The sequence below is a fragment of the Mesoplodon mirus genome (assembly GCF_964341445.2).
Source record: "Mesoplodon mirus genome assembly, chromosome: 19".
Lineage (NCBI taxonomy): Eukaryota > Metazoa > Chordata > Mammalia > Artiodactyla > Ziphiidae > Mesoplodon > Mesoplodon mirus.
In genome coordinates this window covers 56,808,671-56,829,912 of record NC_138995.1, presented here as the reverse complement: position 1 = coordinate 56,829,912, position 21,242 = coordinate 56,808,671, and the positions used below count along the sequence as shown (strand labels likewise).

At 59.5% G+C, this 21,242-nt stretch overlaps 1 protein-coding gene across 3 annotated transcripts in view; it reads left to right on the top strand.

The window, feature by feature from the left end:
• Positions 1 to 21,242, top strand: part of STRN4 (striatin 4) — a 25,944-nt gene extending 4,702 nt beyond the window's left edge. The window contains exons 2-18 of one of the 3 annotated variants that reach the window (XM_082606472.1): positions 2,642 to 2,745; positions 3,239 to 3,312; positions 4,269 to 4,347; positions 6,181 to 6,378; positions 8,618 to 8,759; positions 12,246 to 12,405; positions 12,990 to 13,103; positions 13,463 to 13,557; positions 15,363 to 15,538; positions 15,644 to 15,691; positions 16,031 to 16,152; positions 17,367 to 17,537; positions 17,686 to 17,826; positions 18,279 to 18,377; positions 18,558 to 18,644; positions 19,973 to 20,208; positions 20,479 to 21,242. In XM_082606472.1, coding sequence (XP_082462598.1) covers positions 2,642 to 2,745; positions 3,239 to 3,312; positions 4,269 to 4,347; positions 6,181 to 6,378; positions 8,618 to 8,759; positions 12,246 to 12,405; positions 12,990 to 13,103; positions 13,463 to 13,557; positions 15,363 to 15,538; positions 15,644 to 15,691; positions 16,031 to 16,152; positions 17,367 to 17,537; positions 17,686 to 17,826; positions 18,279 to 18,377; positions 18,558 to 18,644; positions 19,973 to 20,142 — 1,980 coding nt within the window. In that variant the 3' untranslated portion in view covers positions 20,143 to 20,208; positions 20,479 to 21,242. Of the gene's footprint in view, positions 1 to 2,641; positions 2,746 to 3,238; positions 3,313 to 4,268; positions 4,348 to 6,180; positions 6,379 to 8,617; positions 8,760 to 12,245; positions 12,406 to 12,989; positions 13,104 to 13,441; positions 13,558 to 15,362; positions 15,539 to 15,643; positions 15,692 to 16,030; positions 16,153 to 17,366; positions 17,538 to 17,685; positions 17,827 to 18,278; positions 18,378 to 18,557; positions 18,645 to 19,972; positions 20,209 to 20,478 lie in introns of all 3 variants that reach the window. The other 2 variants (XM_082606471.1, XM_082606473.1) reach the window with 2 other exon arrangements.

Below are 21,242 nucleotides of genomic sequence, written 5' to 3'. Positions count from 1 at the left end.
AATCTGATTATATCTCTTCTCTGCTTAAAAAACCCTTCCATAGCTTCCCCTGTGCTCTTAGGATGAATTTCAGACTTGCTCACATGGTCTGCGATCCTTTGTCGGGCCTGCAAGCTTCTCTGATTTTCCTCACTAACCCTTTTACACATTCGGATGCAGGCATCCTGGCCTCTGTAGAGTTCCTTAAGCCCACCTTGCCACCCTTGTCTCTGGCCTCGGCCAGCTAGATGCTCCAGCCCCTGGCCGACTGCTAATCAGCCTTCAGGTCTTAGCTGAACTGTCACTTCTTCACTCCAGAAGTGGGTTGGATGTCCCTCCCCTAACCTCCTCTGCTCGCTCTTTAGGGTCCTAGTCATGTCCTGTGTTAGTTGTGGCTGCTCCTGTCTGTCGCTTGAGCCAGACTGAGGGCTCTGCCGGGACAGGAGGCACTCGTCTTCTCCGTTCCTTCTCCGGCACCTCACATAGAACCTGGCCCGTCACAGGCGGTCACCGGTGTCAGATACTGAATGTGCGTGGGCTCAGCAGGCCGCGCAGGCACTGGGAAACAGAAGCTCACGGACGGAAGCCCAGAAGGGTGAGGGCACAGGGAGGCCGTGACCCCGGACTTGTATTTGGTGATGGACCTTTCCTTCCCCACCGCCCCCCACCTTCTAACAAGTCACGGGCAGAGTAGACCTCAGGGTGATGAGAAGGTGCACAAAGGACAGAAATTCACACTTCCGAGACACTGATCACGTGTGAGTCTGCCTGTCTGGCCTTAGGTGTTTATGTACATACGTATTGATTTAAAGTGTAGAAAGAAAAAGGTATTGGGGGGAGTCCCTTTCTCTCAATGGACAGATGAGGTTTCTTTTCCATAGCGTACCTGTGACGTGTGTTTATGTGTTCGTCGGTTTCCCCGCACCCTCCTCTAAAATATAAACCTCACGTTGTTCAGTGATGTATCCTTTGTCCACAACTGTGTCTGGTACATAGCTGGGACTCAGTAAGTATTCGTGGAGTGAATGAATGAATGAGTGATACTTTTGTCATACATTCGTATGCGTATATGCCTTTTTATTTGTCCACAAGGAAGCCTACCATTGCAGTTATGCCTGTGGGGTAAACTCCTTAGCAGTGGAGCGGCTAGGGCAAAAGGCGTGTGCATTGAACGTGTTTGTGGGTATAGCCAGATTGCCCTCCCGGAAGGGTTTGTCAATTTATGGCGCCACCAATGGTGTCTGAGTGTGCCTGTTTCCCTGGCCCCCGGCCCTGGCCAGTGCTCGGCAATGCTTAGCGCACATTTGGTTCTCTGCTAATCTGCGGGAGAGATCTGGTCCCTGGAGCAGGACAGGGGTGATAGGAGGCCTGGGGGCACAGGGCTGTGCTGTGCTCCAAGTGCTGGGGGCAGATAGGTCAGGGCCCTTTGAGCCCCAAGGCGAGGAAGAGGCGTGTTCATGGGCGTCTGAGAGGCCACCAACAGTGGACAGTCCTTGAGCGCGAGGCTTTGGGAATGTTCACCACCTAGAAAAGGTATCTGGGGCGACTGGGGGCTTCTGGGGGAGCTGTTGAAGTTCTTCAATAAGCATTTGGTGTGTGAGGATTGGCCCCAGGAAGACGCAGCTGCCTGTGGGGCAGGAGGCCTGTAAGCCACAGACAGCTCTGCTCGATGGGCCTCAGGTCTGAGAGGGATCCTAGCTCTCTTAAAGAACTGGGCCCATTTCAAGACCCTAGAAGAACAGACAGGGAGAATAAAAATAGTAAGAGGTAGGAGCTGGCATTTGTTAGCCTTTCTTCTGTGCCAGGCTTTGGACTGAGAAGAACTTAACACATGAGGGGAAACGGAGGCTCAGAGAGGGCCAGTGACCTGCCTAAGATCATGCAGCGAGTAAGTGGCCGAGCCAAGCCTGGAGCTCAGGCGGTCCTAGCCTGGAACAGATGAGCCTTGGGGAGAAGCCAGGGAGGAGCCCTGCGCTCAGGGCTTTGGCACTGGGCTTCCGGAACCTGGTCAGAGGCCAAGATCCTGCCTCGAAGGCCGTTGACCGGGTGTCTCCAAAAGACCTGTTGACAGACCAGAGCAGACTGGGGCAGCCCGTGCCAGCAGACAGTGTGAAGTGGTTGGCAAGGGCCCTGGGTCGTGGCTGTGGCACGTCTCCCTCACCCTGGGCAGACTCCGGTGGAAAGGTTGGTCCCCACCATGGGGGTCGGGTGGGGAAGCTTTCGCGCTGCAGCGGGAGCTGAGCCGAGCCGAGCCGCCCGCTCTTGTCTCTAAACGCCAGAAGCAACTTCCCACGCCTCCCAGAGACAGATGCTCTGGTAGGAGTAGTGGCACGCCACCTCCACCAGCAACCTGAGGGACAGCACCTGCCTGAGTGGGGGGAGGAGGCGCCCAGGGCTGTTAATGGCCCAGGCTGTCCCTATTTAATTTCAGGGGTTAAGGGCTTCTCTTCAGTTGTTTCATTGCGGGTGACATGGAGACAGATCCAGCCGCCCTTTCACTGCTCCATGGAACCCTGGCTCAGGGTCTTCACGCCTGAAGAAGTGGCTGCTGTGTGTTGCTGTGGGGGCAGGGCTGGAGCTGATTGTCCCTGAGTGAGTGAGGGACACATGTCAGTGAGCCTGAGCCCTGCTGTCTTCCTGTCTCCCTCTCTCCCCCGCACAGGCTCAGGTGGCCTTCCTCCAGGGAGAAAGGAAGGGGCAAGAGAATCTCAAGACAGACCTGGTGCGGCGGATCAAGATGTTAGAATATGCGCTGAAGCAGGAAAGGTGAGCCCTGCTGTCCCCCGTCCTGCCTTCAGGGATCAAGCCTTTGGGGTCAAGCGTTCTCTTCCCCATCACCCAGTCCTGCATGGTTCCAGGAGGGGGACAGAACAGGAAATAGTGGGTGGGATTCGGGGTAAACAACTGACAACAGTATTCATAATGGTGGTGGCCCACTGCATGCCAAACACCATATGTTCATTGTCTCATTTATCGCTTCCAGTGGCCCAATGGGTACAGGTGAGGCTTCCGGAGGGTGATGACTTCTTCAAGGACTCTGGAGCTGGGATAGCAACCCAGTTTGCCTAACTCCAAAGAGTGGGCACTTCACAGGCCATCCGTGATGCCTTCTCCACCCGGGCTGCTTCCTAATCGGGCAGCTCAGCTTCAGAGGGAGGAGAGCTGATTAGAGAGAACCTGGGGTCTGGGATTCCCGAGGTGGGGGCTGGCCCCGTCTACTCTTCCGCGTCTCTCACTGGTTAATCGCTTGATCTTTTAGGGCCAAATATCACAAATTGAAATTCGGGACAGACCTGAACCAGGGGGAGAAGAAGCCAGAACTGTCGGAACAAGGTACCCACCCCCGATCCTCCCCTCTTGCCCCCTCCCAACAAAACCGAATGTGACAGAGAAGAGCTGAGATGGGCCACGTCTCTCTCACCGTGCTCCACAGAAAGCAGGCTCGGCCGGGGTGGGGAGGGGTTGGGTCTCACTCTCAGCGTCCCTCCCCCGTGGGCTGCTCTGCCGGGTCCTGTGCTGGGCGCTCGGGGGAGTGGGGGCAGGGGGTGAAGAAGGCTGGGAGTCCTGCCTGCTGTCCCTGTGTGAGACAGACAGACACACAAGGCCCGACAGTCTGCGCTCCTGGAAGGAGGCATCAGTTCGTCATCAGGGCAGTAGGGAAGGCACTCCAGGTAGAGGGAAGGGTGTACTGGAGCACGGAGGCGTGGAAGAGTGTGGTGTGCTCACGGGGTCAGGGCCTTCCAGGCCAGGCTGACGGTGATCTCTGTTCTTCATGTCAGACTCCTCCGACCAGAGTGTGAGTTCCACCAGGGCAGGGGTTTTGTCGACTGAGGTAGTCCAGGCACCTAGCCGGGCACATAGTAGATGCCCGATAAATATTCGATGAATAAAACAAACAGATTGTCTCATTTAATCCTCACAACAATCCCAAGAGGTAGGTGCTGAGATTATTAACTTCGTTTCTCAGAAGAGGAAACTGAGGCTCAGGTAAACTAACGTGCTCAAGGCCACACAGCCGGGAAGTGGCAGAGCCAGGCTGGGACGTGGTCGAGTCTGCCTGTTCGCTCAGAACTGAGCCCATTTCCCGTGTGGGAAAATAACATAAGTAGAGTCTGAGGATAGTCTGGGAATGGTTGGGAAGTGACCCAGAGACTAGAGAGGAGGAGCACAGGGTCAGAGAGAGGCTTCAGACGCTCTCAGGAAGGGGCTCCAAGGTCGATGGAGGAGGTGATGGGCGCGTGGTGGTGCCCTGACCGAGACAGCCCGCCTCCCTTCTCTCCACCCTCCAGTCTCCAACGGCCCGGTGGAGTCAGTCACCCTGGAGAACAGCCCGCTGGTGTGGAAAGAGGGGCGACAGCTTCTCCGACAGTGAGTGTGTGGAGGGCAGGGTGGAGGCTGGGGGGCGAGAAGACATGTTTGGCTTGGGAGATAAGCCCGAAGACTCCACAGTCCTTCCTGTCCCCACTGGGGACCCTGAGCTGTCAGGATCCCTGCTGGCCACAGCTGTTACCCTGTCGGGGAGAGCAAGGGAAGACTCCCTGCAGAAGGCACGTGTGGAAGGCGACCCCAAGTGCCTCTGTGCCTTTTTTTTCCCCAGGGGTAATGTTAAATTGTTTTTTATTAAAGAGATGTGTATGTTTTAGAAAACTTGGGAAACATAGGGAAGCAGAAAGAAAAGAATAAAAATCACTCATAATTCCACCACCCAAGGAATTTCATGCCCCTGTAAACATTTTGGCACATATGCTTTCTTTTCCGTGGATATGTATTTGTGCCTGTGTGTGTGTGTGTTTTATAAAAGCCAGGGCTCCCCCTTTGCAGTTTCATAAGGCATTGCTTTTGCTAAGTGTTGTGAACATCTTCCCACATAAATTAGTTATGTTGCCTCATTTCAAGATCTGTATAATAGTCTGTCACATGGATAATCATAACTTCCTATGGCCAGTCTCTTGTGTATTTCGTTGAAGGTGTTTTTTTCAGTAGACAGTGTGACAAACACCAGGAAGTTACTTGTCCATATCCTTGATTTCCTTAAGCTGAATATCTGGGAGTGCAATTGCTAGCTTAAAGGGTGTGCAAACAGTGACAACAGAAAGGTCATCACAGGCGATGCTTGCCAGGTACCTGTTACGAGCCTGGCACCGCGCTAAACTCTTTGCACCCAAGGATTCCTCACATAAACCCCCATGTGGTGTAACTGCTAGCATTCCCCTCGTTTTCACAGATGAAAAAACCAAGGGGCAGAGAGGGTATCTGTTTATGGAAGGTCACAGCTAATCAGCGGAGGGTCTAAGGTGTGATCTCGGGCAGCCTGTCCCCAGAGCCCAACTCCTTCCGCACCACACTTTCCTGCCCCTCCGCTGGTGGGGAGGGGAAGCGTCGGACACACACAGGCGCCCGAGATGAGATAGCAGGCCAGCCAGCAGGCCGAGGCAGGCGCTGTCTGATGTTCCCAAAGGGACAGGGTCAGGCTCAACAGAAGAGGCTCTGGAGGCGCCTCCTGAGGACCAGCATGGGACTCATTGTCTCCAGTCTTTTGAAGCCACAGATATTTTCAGCTTTTAGACCAGTCCCAGCTGGCTTCAGTTCTTGTAATTGCAGAAGTAATAAATGCTCATTTGTAGAAGTGAGTGGAGTAAATGCCAGAAGTTCCTATTAATATCCCCAGTCTCGCTCTCCAGAGGTCACTGCTCTGAAGTTTAGTGTGTGTCTCTCTAGGCCTAGCGAGGGGCGTGATACAAATGTGTGTTTGTGTGTGGTCTATACTTACATGCACATTCTTTTTTTCCCACAAACATTTGAATTGTAAGGAACACCTAACTTAACGGTTTTTGTTCCACTGTTCATCATGGCCCTCTTTCCTTGGCACTCTGCTCTGTTTATCTTGTGCGTAGTGTCCCAGCAGTCATTTGCCTCCACAGTCCTCAGCAGCGGACGTGTAGTTTGGCCCCTGTGTTTTGGTTTGCCCGTATGTGTGGTGTCTCCGCGAGCATCTGTGAGAGCACAGTGCCTGTGTAGAAAGGCTTCCCCTGGAAATAGTCTCAAGGGGAAACGGTGGGGTCAGGGGTGTGCTGCTTTGAAATTGTGATGTATAGTCTGAAGCTGCTCCTCCAAAAAGCCTGGCCCAATTTGCATCGGCCCCCCGCAGCTTATGAAGAAGCCACAAGGCGCCTGACCCACCCTGGTTCTGCCTCCCTGCAGGTACCTGGAAGAGGTGGGCTACACCGACACCATCCTGGACATGCGGTCCAAGCGCGTGCGCTCTTTACTGGGCCGCTCGTTGGAGCTCAACGGGGCCGTGGATCCCAGCGAAGGGGGCCCCAGGGCCACGCCGGGCCCCGGGGGACTCAGCAGCGGCGAGTCGCTGCTGGTGAAACAGATCGAGGAGCAGATCAAGAGGTGAGCCCTGGGGCTTCCCTGGTGGCGCAGTGGTTGAGAGTCCGCCTGCCGATGCAGGGGATGCGGGTTCGTGCCCCGGTCCGGGAGGATCCCACATGCCGCGGAGCGGCTGGGCGCGTGAGCCGTGGCCGCTGAGCCTGCGCGTCTGGAGCCTGTGCTCCGCAACGGGAGAGGCCACAACAGTGAGAGGCCCGCGTACCGCTAAAAAAAAAAAAAAAGATGTGAGCCTTTGGGTCTGGCGGGTGCATCCCTGTGTGCCTTCTCCGTCCTGAGGACGTCAGCCATGCTCTGGGGGCCGCTTCCTTCCTGGGGTGTATCGCGGGCTCCTCTGTCCCTTCCTTGTGGAGTGTCCACGTTCTGTCTTGGGTTCCCCTGGGTTCCCCTCCCCTGGCGTTGCCTTGGTGCTGTTGGGCATCACAGCTCCCGCTGGCCCGGCCCCCCGTGAAGCTCAGGCCTGTGTGCTCCCCAGGAAACACCGAGCCCCTGCTGAAGGCAGACCCCGGGCCACACGCCAGGACCGGGGGGTGAGGGGGGGCACAACATGTGGTCTCCGCCCCCAGGGAGCTCTCATTTGTTCATTCTCTCATCGGTAATTGTAATTTGTCAAAATAAATAATAGGTGGTGAAGTGAGGTGCTATATAAAAGGCAGTGAGAAAGAGTGATGGGAGAAGTAGTACTGCTTCGGATGGGGTGACATTTGGGCAGAGAACTGCATGGAGTGGAGGCTAAGCCACCCAAGCAGCTGGAAGGAGAATGTTCTAGGCGGAGTGAACAGCAAGTGTAAAGGTTCCGGGACGGGCAGGGCCTGGGATGTTCGGGAGCAGCCACAGAAGCCGGTGTGGCTGCAGTGGCGTGAGCGCGTGGGGGCTGTGGTCTGCGGTGCGCTGAGATCTCAGGAGTCGGATCACACGGGCCCTCAAGCGCCACAAGAAGGAGCTCGGAGGCTGGGGTTGTGGGAAGCCAGTGGTTTCGAGCAGGGGTGTGACATCATCTGATATACTTGGTCTGCTTGGAGAAGGAGAGGCTGACAGAGGGTCGGGGTGGGAGCCGGGAGGCCGGGTAGGAGACTCCTGCGGACGTCCAGGTGAGAAATGATGGACATTAGCAGTGGAGGGGTGAGAAGGGGTCCGCTTCTCAGTGGATTTTTAGGGTGAGCCGACACTATTTAAAGGACTGCCTGTGGGAGGAGAGGAAAAGATACTAGGGGTGACTGAAGGGCGTGGTCTGAGCAGCTGGGAGCAGCACTGACCCAGATGGAGGAGACGAAGGGTGGGGGGGTTCAAGGGGGCCGTTGAGGGCGAGTGGAGTTTGAGGTGCCTGTTTGGCCCCCAGGGTGAGGGGTGGGGGCGCTGGACTCCTAAACGTACCTCCAGTTCACCAGCACACGGGCGGATTTGGAAGCCACGGGACTCGGCGGTCACTGAGGCAGAGGGTGTTGATGGTGCCGAGAGGAGGTCCGAGGACCGAGCCCTGGGGGTGGTCCAGCAGGGGAGGCCAGGCTGAGGCAGCTAGTGAGCGGGGGGAGAGCCTGGGCACAGCGACCCGGCGGAGTGGCAGCCATCCACCCGGGCAGTTGACGAGAACTCTCTGGGGCATCAGCCCAGTGGCAGAAGAGGAGGCTGTTGGCATTTATCTGAACTTCAAATTCTACCCTCCTTTCTGCCCTGGAGTCAGGTTTGGAAAATAACCTCCTTCGCTAAAACTTGTCATCCCGATGGAGCCGTTAAACAGCGGCCCGGGGTGGACAGGGGAGCGCCGTCTGTCATTGGGGAGAGTGCAGGCTGTGAGGGGCCCGAGTGACCGTGCAGTGACCGGTTCCTCTTTCTTGCTGGGTTTGTCCCCGCCACTCACCTGCTCTGTGCTTGTGGTTTGAGCGGGCCGTGGGAACGGGGGCTGCTGAGTCAGTGGCGCTTTGTTGTCTAGCTCTCCTGACTCAGCATATGCCAGGGCCGTGCCGTCAGGGTTGGGGGCTAGTCTGGAACTCAGGGAGGGTCAGAACTCAGTGAGGGGTTGGGCCTGGTCTGTGGTCCCAGTGAGCGTTCCAGCTGGGGTGTGTCAGGCAGAGGCTGGGCTTGAAGCCCTGTGTGTGATCAGAGTCAAAGTTCCTCTGGGGTCAGGGTGGGCTTGGCACTCCTGAGAGCCGGGTCCAGCCTCTGGTCCCCGAGCCTCAGCGCTCTCCCATCTGAGCTTCGTCGCCTGGCAGGACTAATGCCCCCTCTGCCCCCTTGTCGTGGGCAGGAATGCGGCCGGCAAAGACGGCAAAGAGCGCTTGGGTGGCTCAGTGCTGGAGCAGATTCCCTTCCTGCAGAACTGCGAGGATGAGGACAGTGATGAGGACGATGAGCTGGACAGCGTGCAGCACAAGAAGCAGCGCGTGAAGGTGAGCACGTGAGCTCGAGGGGTGCCCCTCCCCCTTTCTGCAAGAGGACGCTTGCTGTGTGTGCAGAGCAGAGCGCCTCTGTGACTGCTCTGGGGCTGCCTCGAAGGACTGGTCTGTGTCCTGATCACATCCCTTCCCTGGGTCCCCATCTCCTGTCCCGCCGTGCCATTGCCTCAGGTACCTTGGGAGGTGCCTAGGTCTTTTCTATCAGGGCTGGCCCCTTCTCCACCTGCACCCCCGTCATTCTCTCCATCCTCTCTCCTTGGGCTCAGATGTTCCCAAGAGGCCTTTCCTGAATCTCCAGGTTAGGCCAGCTCTGAGCCACCCTCTCACAGTGTGCTCTCCTTCGGGCCAGCCTGACCGCAGTCGGACTGAGAAATGTTCTGGTGTGACTCTGCCTCTGTCTCCTGCAGTAGATTGTGAGCTCCACGAGGCAGGGACTGTGCGAGTTTTTTACTGTTCCCTCCCCAGCACCCTGAGGGAATGTGGCCGGGCCCAGAGCTCCGCCTGGAGCCAGGTCGGGGGACTCCAGGGGGGACTTCAGAGGATGTAGGTGTCCAGTCTGCTGTTGGTGGCAGGACCCAGGCCCAGGGACACTGCCCGCAAGGTAGAGTCCACATCTCCGCAGCTTGGCCTGGAGATACAGCTCCCACCGCATTTCCCCCACTCCTTAACTGCCAGAGCCCCGTGCTCCCGCCATCCTGACGGCGCCATCCTTACGTGGGGCCAGGTCTCATCTGTCCAGTAAACATCCATGTGGGCCTCCCTGGGCCAAGCTCTGTGCTGGCACTGAGGACATGGAGACGCTGAGGCCCGGTCCCGGCGTGGAGGAGCTTGGGGCCAGTGCGGGCTTCTAGGTAGTCACAGGCAGAGGGACGCGCCAGGAAGGGGAGCCTGTGGGAGACGGCCTCAGGGGCTTTCCTTGACCCGGCCTTCCCACCCGAACTCCAGCCCTCCCTCCTCAGACTCACCTCAGACACCCCCCTCCTCCAGGAAGCCTTGTCTGACCCGCCCTTGCTCCTCTTCTCCCCACAGGGTCAGGAGGCTCCTGTGGGCTCCCCCGTCCTGACCGGGACCATTCTGGGTCCTCCCTGTCTGGTGTCAGGTCTGTCCTGGCCTCAGCTCTGTGTCCAGTGTCCCCGGCATGGCTCAGTGCAGGGTCCCGCACGGGTCAGGCACTCAGGGAACGCACTGAGGGGAATGGAATGCACAGAGCCGGCACACTGGCACTGGGGTTGCAGGAAAAGCAGGGTGTCACTGAGTCCGGGGTCTCTAAGCTTCTCCCCTGGTCCAGAACGCCTGGTCCCTCCTGCCCCCTGTTGGGATTTTCACTCCTTTTGCAGGTCTCGCCTCAGCCTCCTCTGGGAAACCTTCCCAGTCCTCTCCGCTCCTCCCATAGAAATGATCGCGTACTCCCTTCGGCCTTTGCATCAGTCACCGCATGCCGTGTCAGGTGGCTCATTATGTAGGGGTCCCATGCTTCCCCAAGCCCCCTGTCTCCACACAGCACACCTTCAGTGACCAGACTCTGATTCAGAAGACCTGCCCGTGACTCCCAGAGTGGCCATGGCCTGGCTCTGTAACTGTGGGCACATGATTCTCTTTGTCTTGGCTTCAGTCTCAGGGGCTAATAGTCCCTGTCGGGCTTCCCTGGTGGCACAGTGGTTGAGAGTCCGCCTGCCGATGCAGGGGCCATGGGTTCGTGCCCCGGTCCGGGAAGATCCCATGTGCCGCAGAGCAGCTGGGCCCGTGAGCCATGGCCGCTGGGCCTGCACGTCCGGAGCCTGTGCTCTGCAACGGGAGAGGCCACAACAGTGAGAGGCCCGCGTACCGCAAAAAAAAAAAAAGTAGTCCCTGTCTCTGGGTCGTTGAGGAATGAATTAAAGTGAGTTCATGCGTACAAAGCCCTTGGCTGCACGGTGGCTGCCAGGCCAGGTGCTCAGCGGCAGCAGTATTAGCAGTGCTTGGCAGGGGCCTGGCACTCACAGTCCCAGGCAGTGACGGCAGGACGGAACTGCATAGGGCCCCTCTCGTGGACTGACCCCTGCCATCATCTCTCTGGGCAGGCTGTCTGAACCTTGACCCTGGGTCTTCTCCCAGGCCGGAAGAGGAAGGCACTCACGTCCCATCCCCGTCCTCCCACACAGGCCAGAGGCTGGCCCTCCACGATGCCTGAGCCTGAGCGTAGCTGCTCCAAATTCATACTCTCCAGACCCAGCTCGGGATGCTGAGCCTCTGGGAGGAGGGGCGTCAGCCATGCCCTCGAGGAATTCACAGTCTGACTGAGGCTGGGCCCAGGCAGGGAACACTTAGGAGGGAGAAGCCTTCCTGGAAGAGGTGGTGTTTGGAACCAGTGGTCTCCGAAGCACTTAAAGCAGAACTCGGATTCAAAACTGTATTTGAAAATTCTGAAGCTCCCTTAAGCCATTTAAGTGCAGCCTTTGAAGTGCCAAGTACACAGCTTCCGGATGGCACTTTATGTAAAACACAGTGATGCTTACGCCACAAGAGGGTAAAGAATCATACGCAAGATGTCACTTCATGAGGCTGCATCTCAAAGGTGTCCGTGTGGGGAAACACAGGTGTGATGCTGCTCCTAAATTCACAAGCCTGGGATTCGGTCCAAGCTTGTGAATTGAGGAAAACAGGATGATTTGGTTCTTGCTCCTGGTTAAGACCGACTGTGGGAAATAGCACTCAGTGTCCACTCGCCCAGCACTCTGTTTCTCAAAGTGGAGGAATTGGGGTGTTTTCTCTCATTCTAAAAGTAGCTCCTGCTTGTTATGTAAGAAAACAAAAATTCAGCCAGTGTAGAAAGTTATGAGGAAGACTTAGAGAACCTCAGGTAGTGTATAAGGAACAGCTTGGACCTGGTGACCTGGGCAAGGGGCTTCACTCTGCTCAGTCTCAGTTCTCCTTACCTGTAATATGGGGATAATAATTACAATAGTAATTATTCATGGGGTTGTGAAATCACATATGTGAAGCTTATTCAGTGCACTGAATAACCCAGAGAGGCTGGCCCAGTAAGTGTTCATTATCATTACTATTGTACCCATGGATCTGTTCTCACTTTGAGCACCTCCTTCCACTCACTTACCCCCGTAGACACACATATATCTTCCCTCGCCCCCGAAACAGGCTGTCATATTATCCGACACTTTTTCATGAGAAGTACTGTGCTGGGGGGTGGCGCATGGGGGAGCAGGAACAGCCTGAGTGAAAGCCAGGAGGAGGGCCCTGTGCGGGGATCACTGCTGGAGGCAGCAGGAGCGGAAGGGGTTTCCAGAGCCAGGCTGGGGGAGCAGCTCCTCCAGTGAGGAGCAGCCCTGAGTGCTCCCAGCAGGGGGAGCACGGCCTCAAAGTGTGGGGCTGGGGCGGACCCTGCGGGCCGAGGCCAGGAGGCTTGGTTTCTCTGTTTCTGGAGACTGGGTGGGCTTGGGCCCATGCAGGAGCCCCTGACCCCTGGTTGTCTCCACGCCCCAGCTGCCATCCAAGGCCCTGGTTCCTGAAATGGAGGACGAAGACGAGGAGGACGACTCAGAGGATGCCATCAACGAGTTTGATTTCCTGGGCTCAGGAGAGGACGGAGAGGGCTCCCCAGGCCCCCGGCGATGCGCCGGCGAGGGGACCCACCACGAACTGGGTGAGCTGGGGGTTTTCTGGCCCACCTTCCTCACTGCGGGCACACACAGCCGCCTGCAGCTGCTTCCTGCCCCAGGGTCTCCACCGGACGGATACACTTCCTGAGAGGACGGTGGCCAAGGAGAGCGGGAGGCCTGCACCACGATGGCCAGGCCTTCACTCCTTCCCTGGAAAACCCCTGCGGGGACCCAGGCAGGCCCGGCTCTTCCTGAGGCAGGGCCTCCAGCTCCACTCGAGCAGCCAGTTGTTGGCGGACCTTGGAGGGGGCGGGGTGGACAGGATGCAGACCCAGAGTGGAGAAGGCAGACGGGGCAGTGCTGCTGCTGCTTCCTGTCCTGTGACTCCAAGCTACGAGGCCCTCGGGGGTCATGTAGGATGGCTGCGGACTGAGGCCCCAGCAAGGGCGGCCCATGGAGGGTCCCACCTCAGTCTGTCTCCTCTGCCTGTCTGCCATCCCTACCCGGAGCCCAGGGCTTCCCGGCCTCCCCACAGCTGCAGGAGAGCTCTCGGTGGTGGGGAAGGCATCGCCCGCACGTGGCTGAGTGAACCAGTCAGTAACTCCTGCCCTGTGCCTTGTCCCTTCAGAAAGCCGGCGGGTCAAACTCCAGGGAATTTTGGCCGACCTTCGGGATGTGGATGGGCTGCCACCCAAAGTGACCGGCCCACCTCCCGGCACACCCCAGCCCCGGCCCCACGAAGGTAAGAGGCCCCTCGACCCTGGCCCAGTCCTGAGGGGCCCACGGCAGAGGGAGGCTGCAGTGCTAAGCCCAGGGCTTCTGTGTCCTCAGGGTCGAGGCCCAGCCTCTAGTCTGCAGCCTCCCTGTCCCAAAAGTTCGTCTGTCTGTCTCTGTCTCCTCTCTTTTTGTCTGTCCTGCCCTGTCTGTCTGTCTCTCCGTCTCTTTCTTTCCAGCTGTGATTCTTGATCTTGTCCTCTCCCTGTCTCTCTTTCTCACTCCTTACCTCTCTCTCTGCCTCTCTCTGTCTTTCTCTCTTTCTCCTTGCCTCTCTCTGTGCCCTCCCTCCCCTCTCCCTACCAGGTTCCTTTGGCTTCTCCTCAGACGTTTTCATCATGGACACTATCGGGGGCGGGGAGGTGAGCCTGGGGGACTTGGCAGATCTCACCGTCACCAACGACAACGACCTCAGCTGTGATGTAAGTTCTCAGGGTGCCCACCCCCTACAGGCCCCCATGGGGCGTCGGCGCAGTGCCGGGACTGGCAGAGCTCTGACCATGTGCCCGGCCTGTGCCCAGCCCCTCACACACAAGGACGATGGGAGATCATTCGCCAGCTCACTGTTTCACAGAGGGTGCCAACACAGGCGGTGGGACTTGACTGGGGTCACCGAGGTGCCTGGCCTGAAAGGCTCTGGCGCCTGTGTTTTAATCATGCTGCCAGGCTCCTTCTCCCGGCAATGCTCCCTCCCACTCTGGGCTTCCACGCACCTCAAGACCAGGACCCACCGCAGACAGGAGGCAGGGGTGAAGGGGGTGCTGGAGGGGGCTTCGGGCTGGTGGCGGTTCGGGTGAGAAAGTCTGTGCAGTAGGTGAGAATTGAGCTGACTTTGGAAGGGAAGGTGACTTTAAGCCACAAAACAAAAAACCAGGCCGATCTGGTATGTTGGGCTGGAATGAAGGGAGACCTCAGGGCCAGTGTCCTGAGATCCGTGGCCGGGCCTCTGGCTATCTGGGCATCTCTGAAATGGGCACGTGTGAGCAAGTTCCTGTAGCAGGACATTTACCACAGCTTCTAGCAAGATTTCAAGTGATCCCAGCAAGGGTAGGACACTGCTGTGGGGTGTTGGGAAGCGAGACCGGAGCGGAGGGTTTGAGCAGGGAGCGCGCTGCAGGGCCCCTCTGCTTGCCCCGAGGTGAGACCCACCCCCACGGGGCAGCGTGCGTGGGAGGGGGCAGACCCCTCCGGCCTAGACCTCTGTGGCAGAAGTGGTGACCTTGGGGGACAGAGCCAGGTGAAGGGGTGCCTCGGGGACACCTCATCTCGGGGCAGAGCGCTGAGGCCTGGCCGACAGTCCGCTAGTCTCCTTTCCCGAGTGGCCCTCCCCAGGTACCCCGCCTGGAGAGCAGCACCCTCGTCCGCCAGGACCTGTGGGGTGTCTCTGGGACTCTCCCTCAGAGGCCTATTGATTCGGCTTCCCAGTCTCTCCCCACTGTGTGCTTGTCCCCATCTCCACTCCACAGTGTCTGGTCTGCCTCACCTCTCCCTGGGAGACTTCCCTCAGGACCTCTTTACCTCTCTCTCTACAGGCACTCTTATCTTCCCCAGTCGAGCCCCCCCACGGGGCGGCCCGAAGAAGCTGTGTCATTTCCTTGCTCTAAACCCTTCTGTGGCTCCCCTGTCGCTTGGGATGAGCTGCACATTCCTGAGCGTGGGCCACTATTGTGGCTCTGGCCAGCCCTTCTGGCCTCATCTCCTGCCGCTCTCTCCCTTGCTTTCTGCATCCCAGGCCTCCTCTCAGGCTCAGGATCCGCCCTTGCTGCCTGTGCCTCAGGGACTTTGCACATGCAGTTTCCATCCTCTGTCCCCCCCCCCCTTATCTGGTTACGTCCTGACGGCTTGTCAGTTCCTCAGGAAAGCCTTATTGACCCCCGCAGAGGGGGGCTGCCCCTTACCTCCTCTCAGTCCGTGTGTAATTCGTGGTGCTGCTTGCAGTTCATGATCCTCTGTGCTATGGAGACGGTCTGAGTGTCTCCCCCAGGCTCCCTCTGCATGGTGAGATCCCCAGGGTTTGGGCTCCCCTTTGCCTCCCCAGAAGCCAGCCCAGGCCCTGCACACTGCAGGCACTTGCTGAGTGAGTGAGGGGACACAGCGGGCAAGGAGGAAGTGGGAGAGGGCCGGGCTGGAGGCCAGTCTGTGAGGTGCCCCGTGTGGGGCTGGGAGTTGGTGTCTGCGGGATGGCTGAGATGGACGAGCAGACACTGAGGCAGCTTCCCCACCGCAGCTGTCTGACAGCAAGGATGCCTTTAAGAAGACCTGGAACCCCAAATTCACCCTCCGCTCCCACTACGACGGCATCCGCTCCCTGGCTTTCCATCACAGCCAGTCGGCTTTGCTCACTGCTTCCGAGGACGGCACGCTCAAGCTTTGGAACCTGCAGAAGGCGGTCACAGCCAAGAAGTGAGAGCAGCAGCCCCGGGGTGGGGGGTGGGGAGGGCATCTGGGCGCGGGGGACAGGGTGATGAGGGGCTCCCAGCGACATCCAGCCCCTCTGTCTCCCCCCAGGAATGCCGCGCTAGACGTGGAACCTATCCATGCCTTCCGGGCTCACAGGTAGGGAAGTGCCCCCCAAGGCAGCCACCCTGGGGGCTGAGCCAGGGTGGCAGGAGGGCTCGGAGTCCCTGTGACCCTCTGCACGCACCCCACCTCGCTCCTGGCGCTCTGCAGACTTTCAGTGCCCCCGTAGCTGGTTCTCAGCACAGCCTTCGGAGGAGGAAACAGACACGGGGAGTGGGACAGGCGCCTTGCCTGGATGGCACCACCAGAGGTCCAGACGCTGGATTCCTTTTTGCCAGCCTTGAAAAATGCTAGTGGGGCACTTCAGGGTCCCATGGGGGAGGGGGAGCCTGGAGCTTTTCGTCTCCCCGCTTCACCCAACTTGGTATCCTCCAGGGGCCCCGTGTTGGCAGTAGCCATGGGCAGCCACAGTGAATACTGTTACAGCGGTGGGGCGGATGCCCGCATCCATAGCTGGAAGATTCCAGACCTCAACATGGACCCGTACGACGGTTACGGTGAGGACAGCTCCCTCCCCTGCCTTCCTCTCCCCCACCCACCTGCCACCAGGGCCTGTTGGTTCCCGAAGCCCCCAGGCTTCACACTGGGTGCTGGGGGTGTGCATGCCGAGGGCTCCCGGTCTGGTGAAGCACCGGCCAAGGCGATTCAGCACGTGCCCAAGGGTGGGACAAGACCAGCAGCAGCGGGGGTGGTGGGGGAGCCTCTCGCAGAGGAGCTGCTTGGGGCGGAGCTTTGGGGCCGGGACCAGCCCCGGCGAAGGCGTCCCCGGCAAAGGCGTGGTGAGCCTTGGCAGCTCTCCGCGCTCAGCTCTGCCCACGCCTGCGTGGTCGAGCGGAGGGAGCCGGCGAGGAGCAGGTCGAGCAGGTGAGACGGAGACTCTGGCTGGGCCAGGCTGTAGGGAGTTTGGCTGTGTCCTTGGGCCACCTCTAAGATTAAGCGGAGAAGTGACCAGGCTGTCACGTCTGTTCAGTGTCCGTGTCCCTGCCCTCTGACGCCTCTTCTGATAACCCTTTTGATCACACACATGGCTCCATACAACAGGCTGTCATGGCAGAGTTTAGAGGTCTGTGTCTCCTCTCAGAGAATGTATACTGTTTTCTGAAGAATAGTCTCACCCTTTCAGAGCTCAAGGGTCAGTCCCAGGCAGTATCTGCTCTAGGCTAAGCAAGTTGTCACACGTCGGGTGTCAGCAGGACCCAGCCAGAGCACCCTGTGTGGACTCGAGTGACCAGGGAGGCAGTGGTGGGAACGACCAGAGGGCTTTGGAGAGACCGGGCAAGGCCATGCTCTTGGGCAGAAAAGACCGCAGGGACCGAGGGTGGGGCTGACCCACAGGGGCCAGGCTGCAAAGGGTCCCAGGGTCACAGAGCCACCCTTGTCCCTCGTCCCCTTAACTAAGTCCTAAAAGGTATGTCTCGAGCAGCAGCTTTGTGCCAGGCACTATCGCGGGCCTGCGGGGACGCAGGGAACAAGGAAATCCCTCCCTTCTGTAGCTTTCACTCTGGGGCGCCTTCAGAGCCCTAAAAGCTTCACAGAACAGCTAGCCGTCAGAGCGGGAGCAACTCTGAGGGCGTGAGGATTTGGGGACGAAGCTGGGCGAAAGGGCAGCTCAAGCTCAGTGCCTGCGTCTTGGCAGAACTGGTGCTCCTGGGCTGTCCCGGCCGGGGCCGGCGGCCCTGACGCAGCCCTTCTCTCCCTCTGGCGGGTCCAGACCCGAGCGTGTTGAGCCACGTCCTGGAGGGCCACAGGGACGCAGTGTGGGGCCTGGCCTTCAGTCCCACCTCCCAGCGCCTGGCCTCCTGCTCTGCCGACGGCACCGTCCGCATCTGGGACCCCAGCAGCAGCAGCCCAACCTGCCTCTGTACCTTCCCCACAGCGAGCGGTGAGTTGGGGGGACGTGGGGGCGTGCGGGACCCTGACAGGTGGCACAGGAGCCGTACAGAGCCGGAGGCCCCCAGAGGGGGCCTGTGCCCCCCGCACCCAGGGAAGAGTGGGGCCGTTAGGCAGCCTTCTCTCCCCTCCGCCTTCAGATCATGGGACCCCCACCTCAGTGGCCTTCACCAGCACCGAGCCTGCCCACATTGTGGCCTCCTTCCGCTCTGGCGACACCGTCCTGTATGACCTGGAGGCTGGCAGTGCCCTCCTCACACTGGACTCCCGGGGGAACAGCGGTAAGGGAGGCCCCAGGAATGCCTCCAGGGCCCCAGTTTCTCCTGTGGCTTTGGTGACCTGCTGCCCAGTCAGTGGAAAGTGGCTGCCCTGCCCCCTTGGGGGTTCTGAGAGCGACGGAGATCAGGTCCCGGTCACTGCCATTATGGACGGCACAGGGTGCTCGGGGGGGCTGACTGGAGAGACGTCATGAGGGACTCGCCCATGGGCCACTTGGTGGAACAGAAGGACCGTCTTCGTGTTTGTCATCCCTCCTGCTCGCCCCAAGGCCGTGCGGTGTCCATTGCACAGATGAAGCACTGGGCCCAGGAGGGAGCGGCCGGAGTGCCCAGCCCTGCTCGCTGTCTGAGCAGAGGATGGGCATGGGATGGTAGTTCTCCTCTTACCTTTGTGCCGGTCTACCTGATTGCCTCCCACCCTTGACCTCTTCCCCTCTCCCTCCTTTTCCTGTCAGGCCCAACCCAGATCAACCAGGTGGTGAGTCATCCAAACCAGCCCCTCACCATCACCGCCCATGACGACAGAGGCATCCGCTTCCTGGACAACCGGACAGGTGAGGCCCAACCTTCCTGGCCCCCCCTACACGTGTGCTCAGGGGGAGCAGGGGTCGACCAGGCTCAGATGGCAGACCTGGTGTCCACGTTGAAGGCTCAGTGTCCTTTCTAGCCCCTTCACCTTCTCAGGCAAGGCGCAGAGTGGAGAGTAACCTGCTGCCCACCCTCTCTCCCCTCAGGGAGATCCGTGCACTCCATGGTTGCCCACCTGGATGCAGTCACCTGCCTAGCCGTGGACCCCAATGGCGTATTCCTGATGTCAGGAAGTAAGTCGGGAGCCTCCTGGCTCCTCAGGAGTGAGGCGTGTGCCTTTTCCGGCAGGCTGGGGGAGAGGAGGAGGAAGAGACCCAGGCTCTGGTCTCGAGGGAGTACTCCGGGGGCTCCCTGAGGGTGGGGAGCTGGTGGGAGTGCTGTCCGAGCAGGGGCCTGGAGCCCCTCCGTGGCTGGAATGACAGCGGCCACGAGGGTGGGGACAACAGAGCACTGTGCGCTGGAGCCCGCTGTAGGCCCTCCCCCACATCAGCTCAGTGGATTTGAGTGAGGTTGGTACTGTTATTCCCACTCCACGGATGTGGTGACTGGGGCTAGAGAAGTCATTTCACTTGGTCACAGCCCACTGGGTTGCAGGAATTGAAGTTGAGGTTTATCTGACTCAATCCCCACGAGAGATTTTAGCATTTGGTGCACCTGCTGTCTGTGGATAAAGGCACTGAGCCCCAGTGAGTGTGGGGCTGCGCCTCAACGGGATGGGCTGGGACTTGGGCGGATGGAGAAGGGGGCTGAAGCTCCCCAGGGGGTGAAGGGTGTGCGCTGGCGGTCACGGAGGCCTGACCAGACCGAGCCTGCCCCAGGGTGTCAGCGAGCGAGTGCACACACAGGCGTGAGCAGTGGCAGTGGAGGGCGGGGGTGACCCAGGACGGTGCTACAGCTGTCTCCAGGGAGGACGCCGATTGAGGGAACCGTCAGTGAGATCAGGCCCAGGCAAAAATTCAGTACAGGGCCCAGGTCCCCCCACCGCAGCCCACCAGATCCCGGTAACGCCTAAGTCCGGCGGTCTCCCCGCAGTGGCTCATGGCCCCAAGGCCTGGCGCAGTCTACTCCCCACCCCCACCCCCCACCTGCCTGCTCAGGCTGTCAGTCTTCAGGACCTGCCCCTGGCTGTCCCTGCTGCCTAGAAGTTTCTTCCCCCTGCCCTACCCCCTGGGCCACACGGTCCTCACACTGACTGACTGGTGCTCACAGCACTTGTGACCACCTGGCCTCGTTTATCCTGTTCTCTTGTTGACTGTCTCTTGCACACTGGGACGCAGCACCACAGGGGCAGGGAGATTTGCCTGTTTTGTTCACCACGCCCCCGAGTGCAGGACACAGTAGGTGCTCAGTGAACACTCGGTGCCTAGATGGCTGGATGATAGGCTGGTCAGAAGGGCAGTGCTTCACACTGGGCATCTGGAGGCAACTGGGCAGAGGAGCGAGCCCCACCCAACTCCCAGGCCTTTGGACGAGGCCAGGTTCGGGGGGCAGGTCTGGGCAAGGAGGCGGGGGGACCCAGAGCTGCTGGGTGACGGCCACAACTGCTCCCACATCTGCACAGGCCATGACTGCTCCCTGCGTCTGTGGAGCCTGGACAATAAGACATGCGTTCAGGAGATCACGGCCCACCGCAAGAAGCACGAGGAGGCCATCCATGCTGTCGCCTGCCACCCCAGCAAGGCCCTCATCGCCAGCGCGGGCGCCGACGCCCTGGCCAAGGTCTTCGTATGATGCCCACCTGGCCCCACCCAGGCCTCCACGCTGGCTGGGGAGTGGGGCTGGGCAGGTGGGACTGAGGTGAGGGGCCAGATGGGAGGGAGGCTTGGCTTGGGAGGGCAGAAGCCCCCTGCATCCTCACTCCCGATGGGGCCCTCACAAACACCCCTTCGCCTGGCATTTCCAGAGGGTGCCAAGACCCGAAATCCTAGTCAGGATGCCCTGTGAGAACTGCCAAGGTAGCCCCTGGGCATTCAGAGGAGGGGCTGGGGCCTAGAGAGGCTGGAGCTGCCTGGCCTCTTGCACCCTGGAGGTCGTGGTCCAGTCTCCCCTCCCTTCTGTCCCCCATAGGTGACTCCAGCCTTGGTCTGGAGGCCCCAAGGCCTGGCTTCTTCCTGCCTGCCTTGGAGCCTGGTGGTGCTAACTGGCCCTTTCTCCAGGAGGCCCTCCCCTCGGCCCGTCCTTCCCCGGGCATCCCACCGGGACATGGCCTCCTTCAGGAATCGCCCTCCAGGATGGTCTCTGGGAATTTTCTCTTCACCCTGACACCCACTCCAGGTCTCTGAGCTGCCTTCTCAGGGGCCGTACAGCCAGGGCTGGGTGTCCTTAGGGATTAGCTTTTCCAAGACGCCAGAAGGTGCCAGGTTCTCTCTTTGAACCCTTGACCCCTCCTTTCCACCTCCCTGGACCCGGGTGGGAGCTGTGCCGGGAGGAGCCCCCAATGCCCCTGCTCTGGGTCTGCCGGGGCCTTGGAGCCAGCTGCAGGCTGGGCTGTCCTCCGTGGAGGTGCGGGCCTGGCCCACCCCGGAGCGCGCCCAGTAAACCCCCTCCCCTCCAGTTCCCTCAGCACAGCTTTCCAGACACTACCCAACACCGCCAGGGCCAGTAACTGCCTGGGGAGCTGGTGATGCCCTCGGGGGAGGTGCCCACCCCTACCTCCCCCAACACTCCTCCAAGGGCAGCCCCCCAAACCCCCATGGGGTCACCCATGGGGAGAGATGGCCTTCTCTTGCCCCTTCGTGGCGCATGGAGGGTGGAGTGGGGTCCCCCGGGTCCCCCGTAACTCCCTGTATATCTGTATAAATAAATGGGATTTTAATGGAGCCCCACCCCCA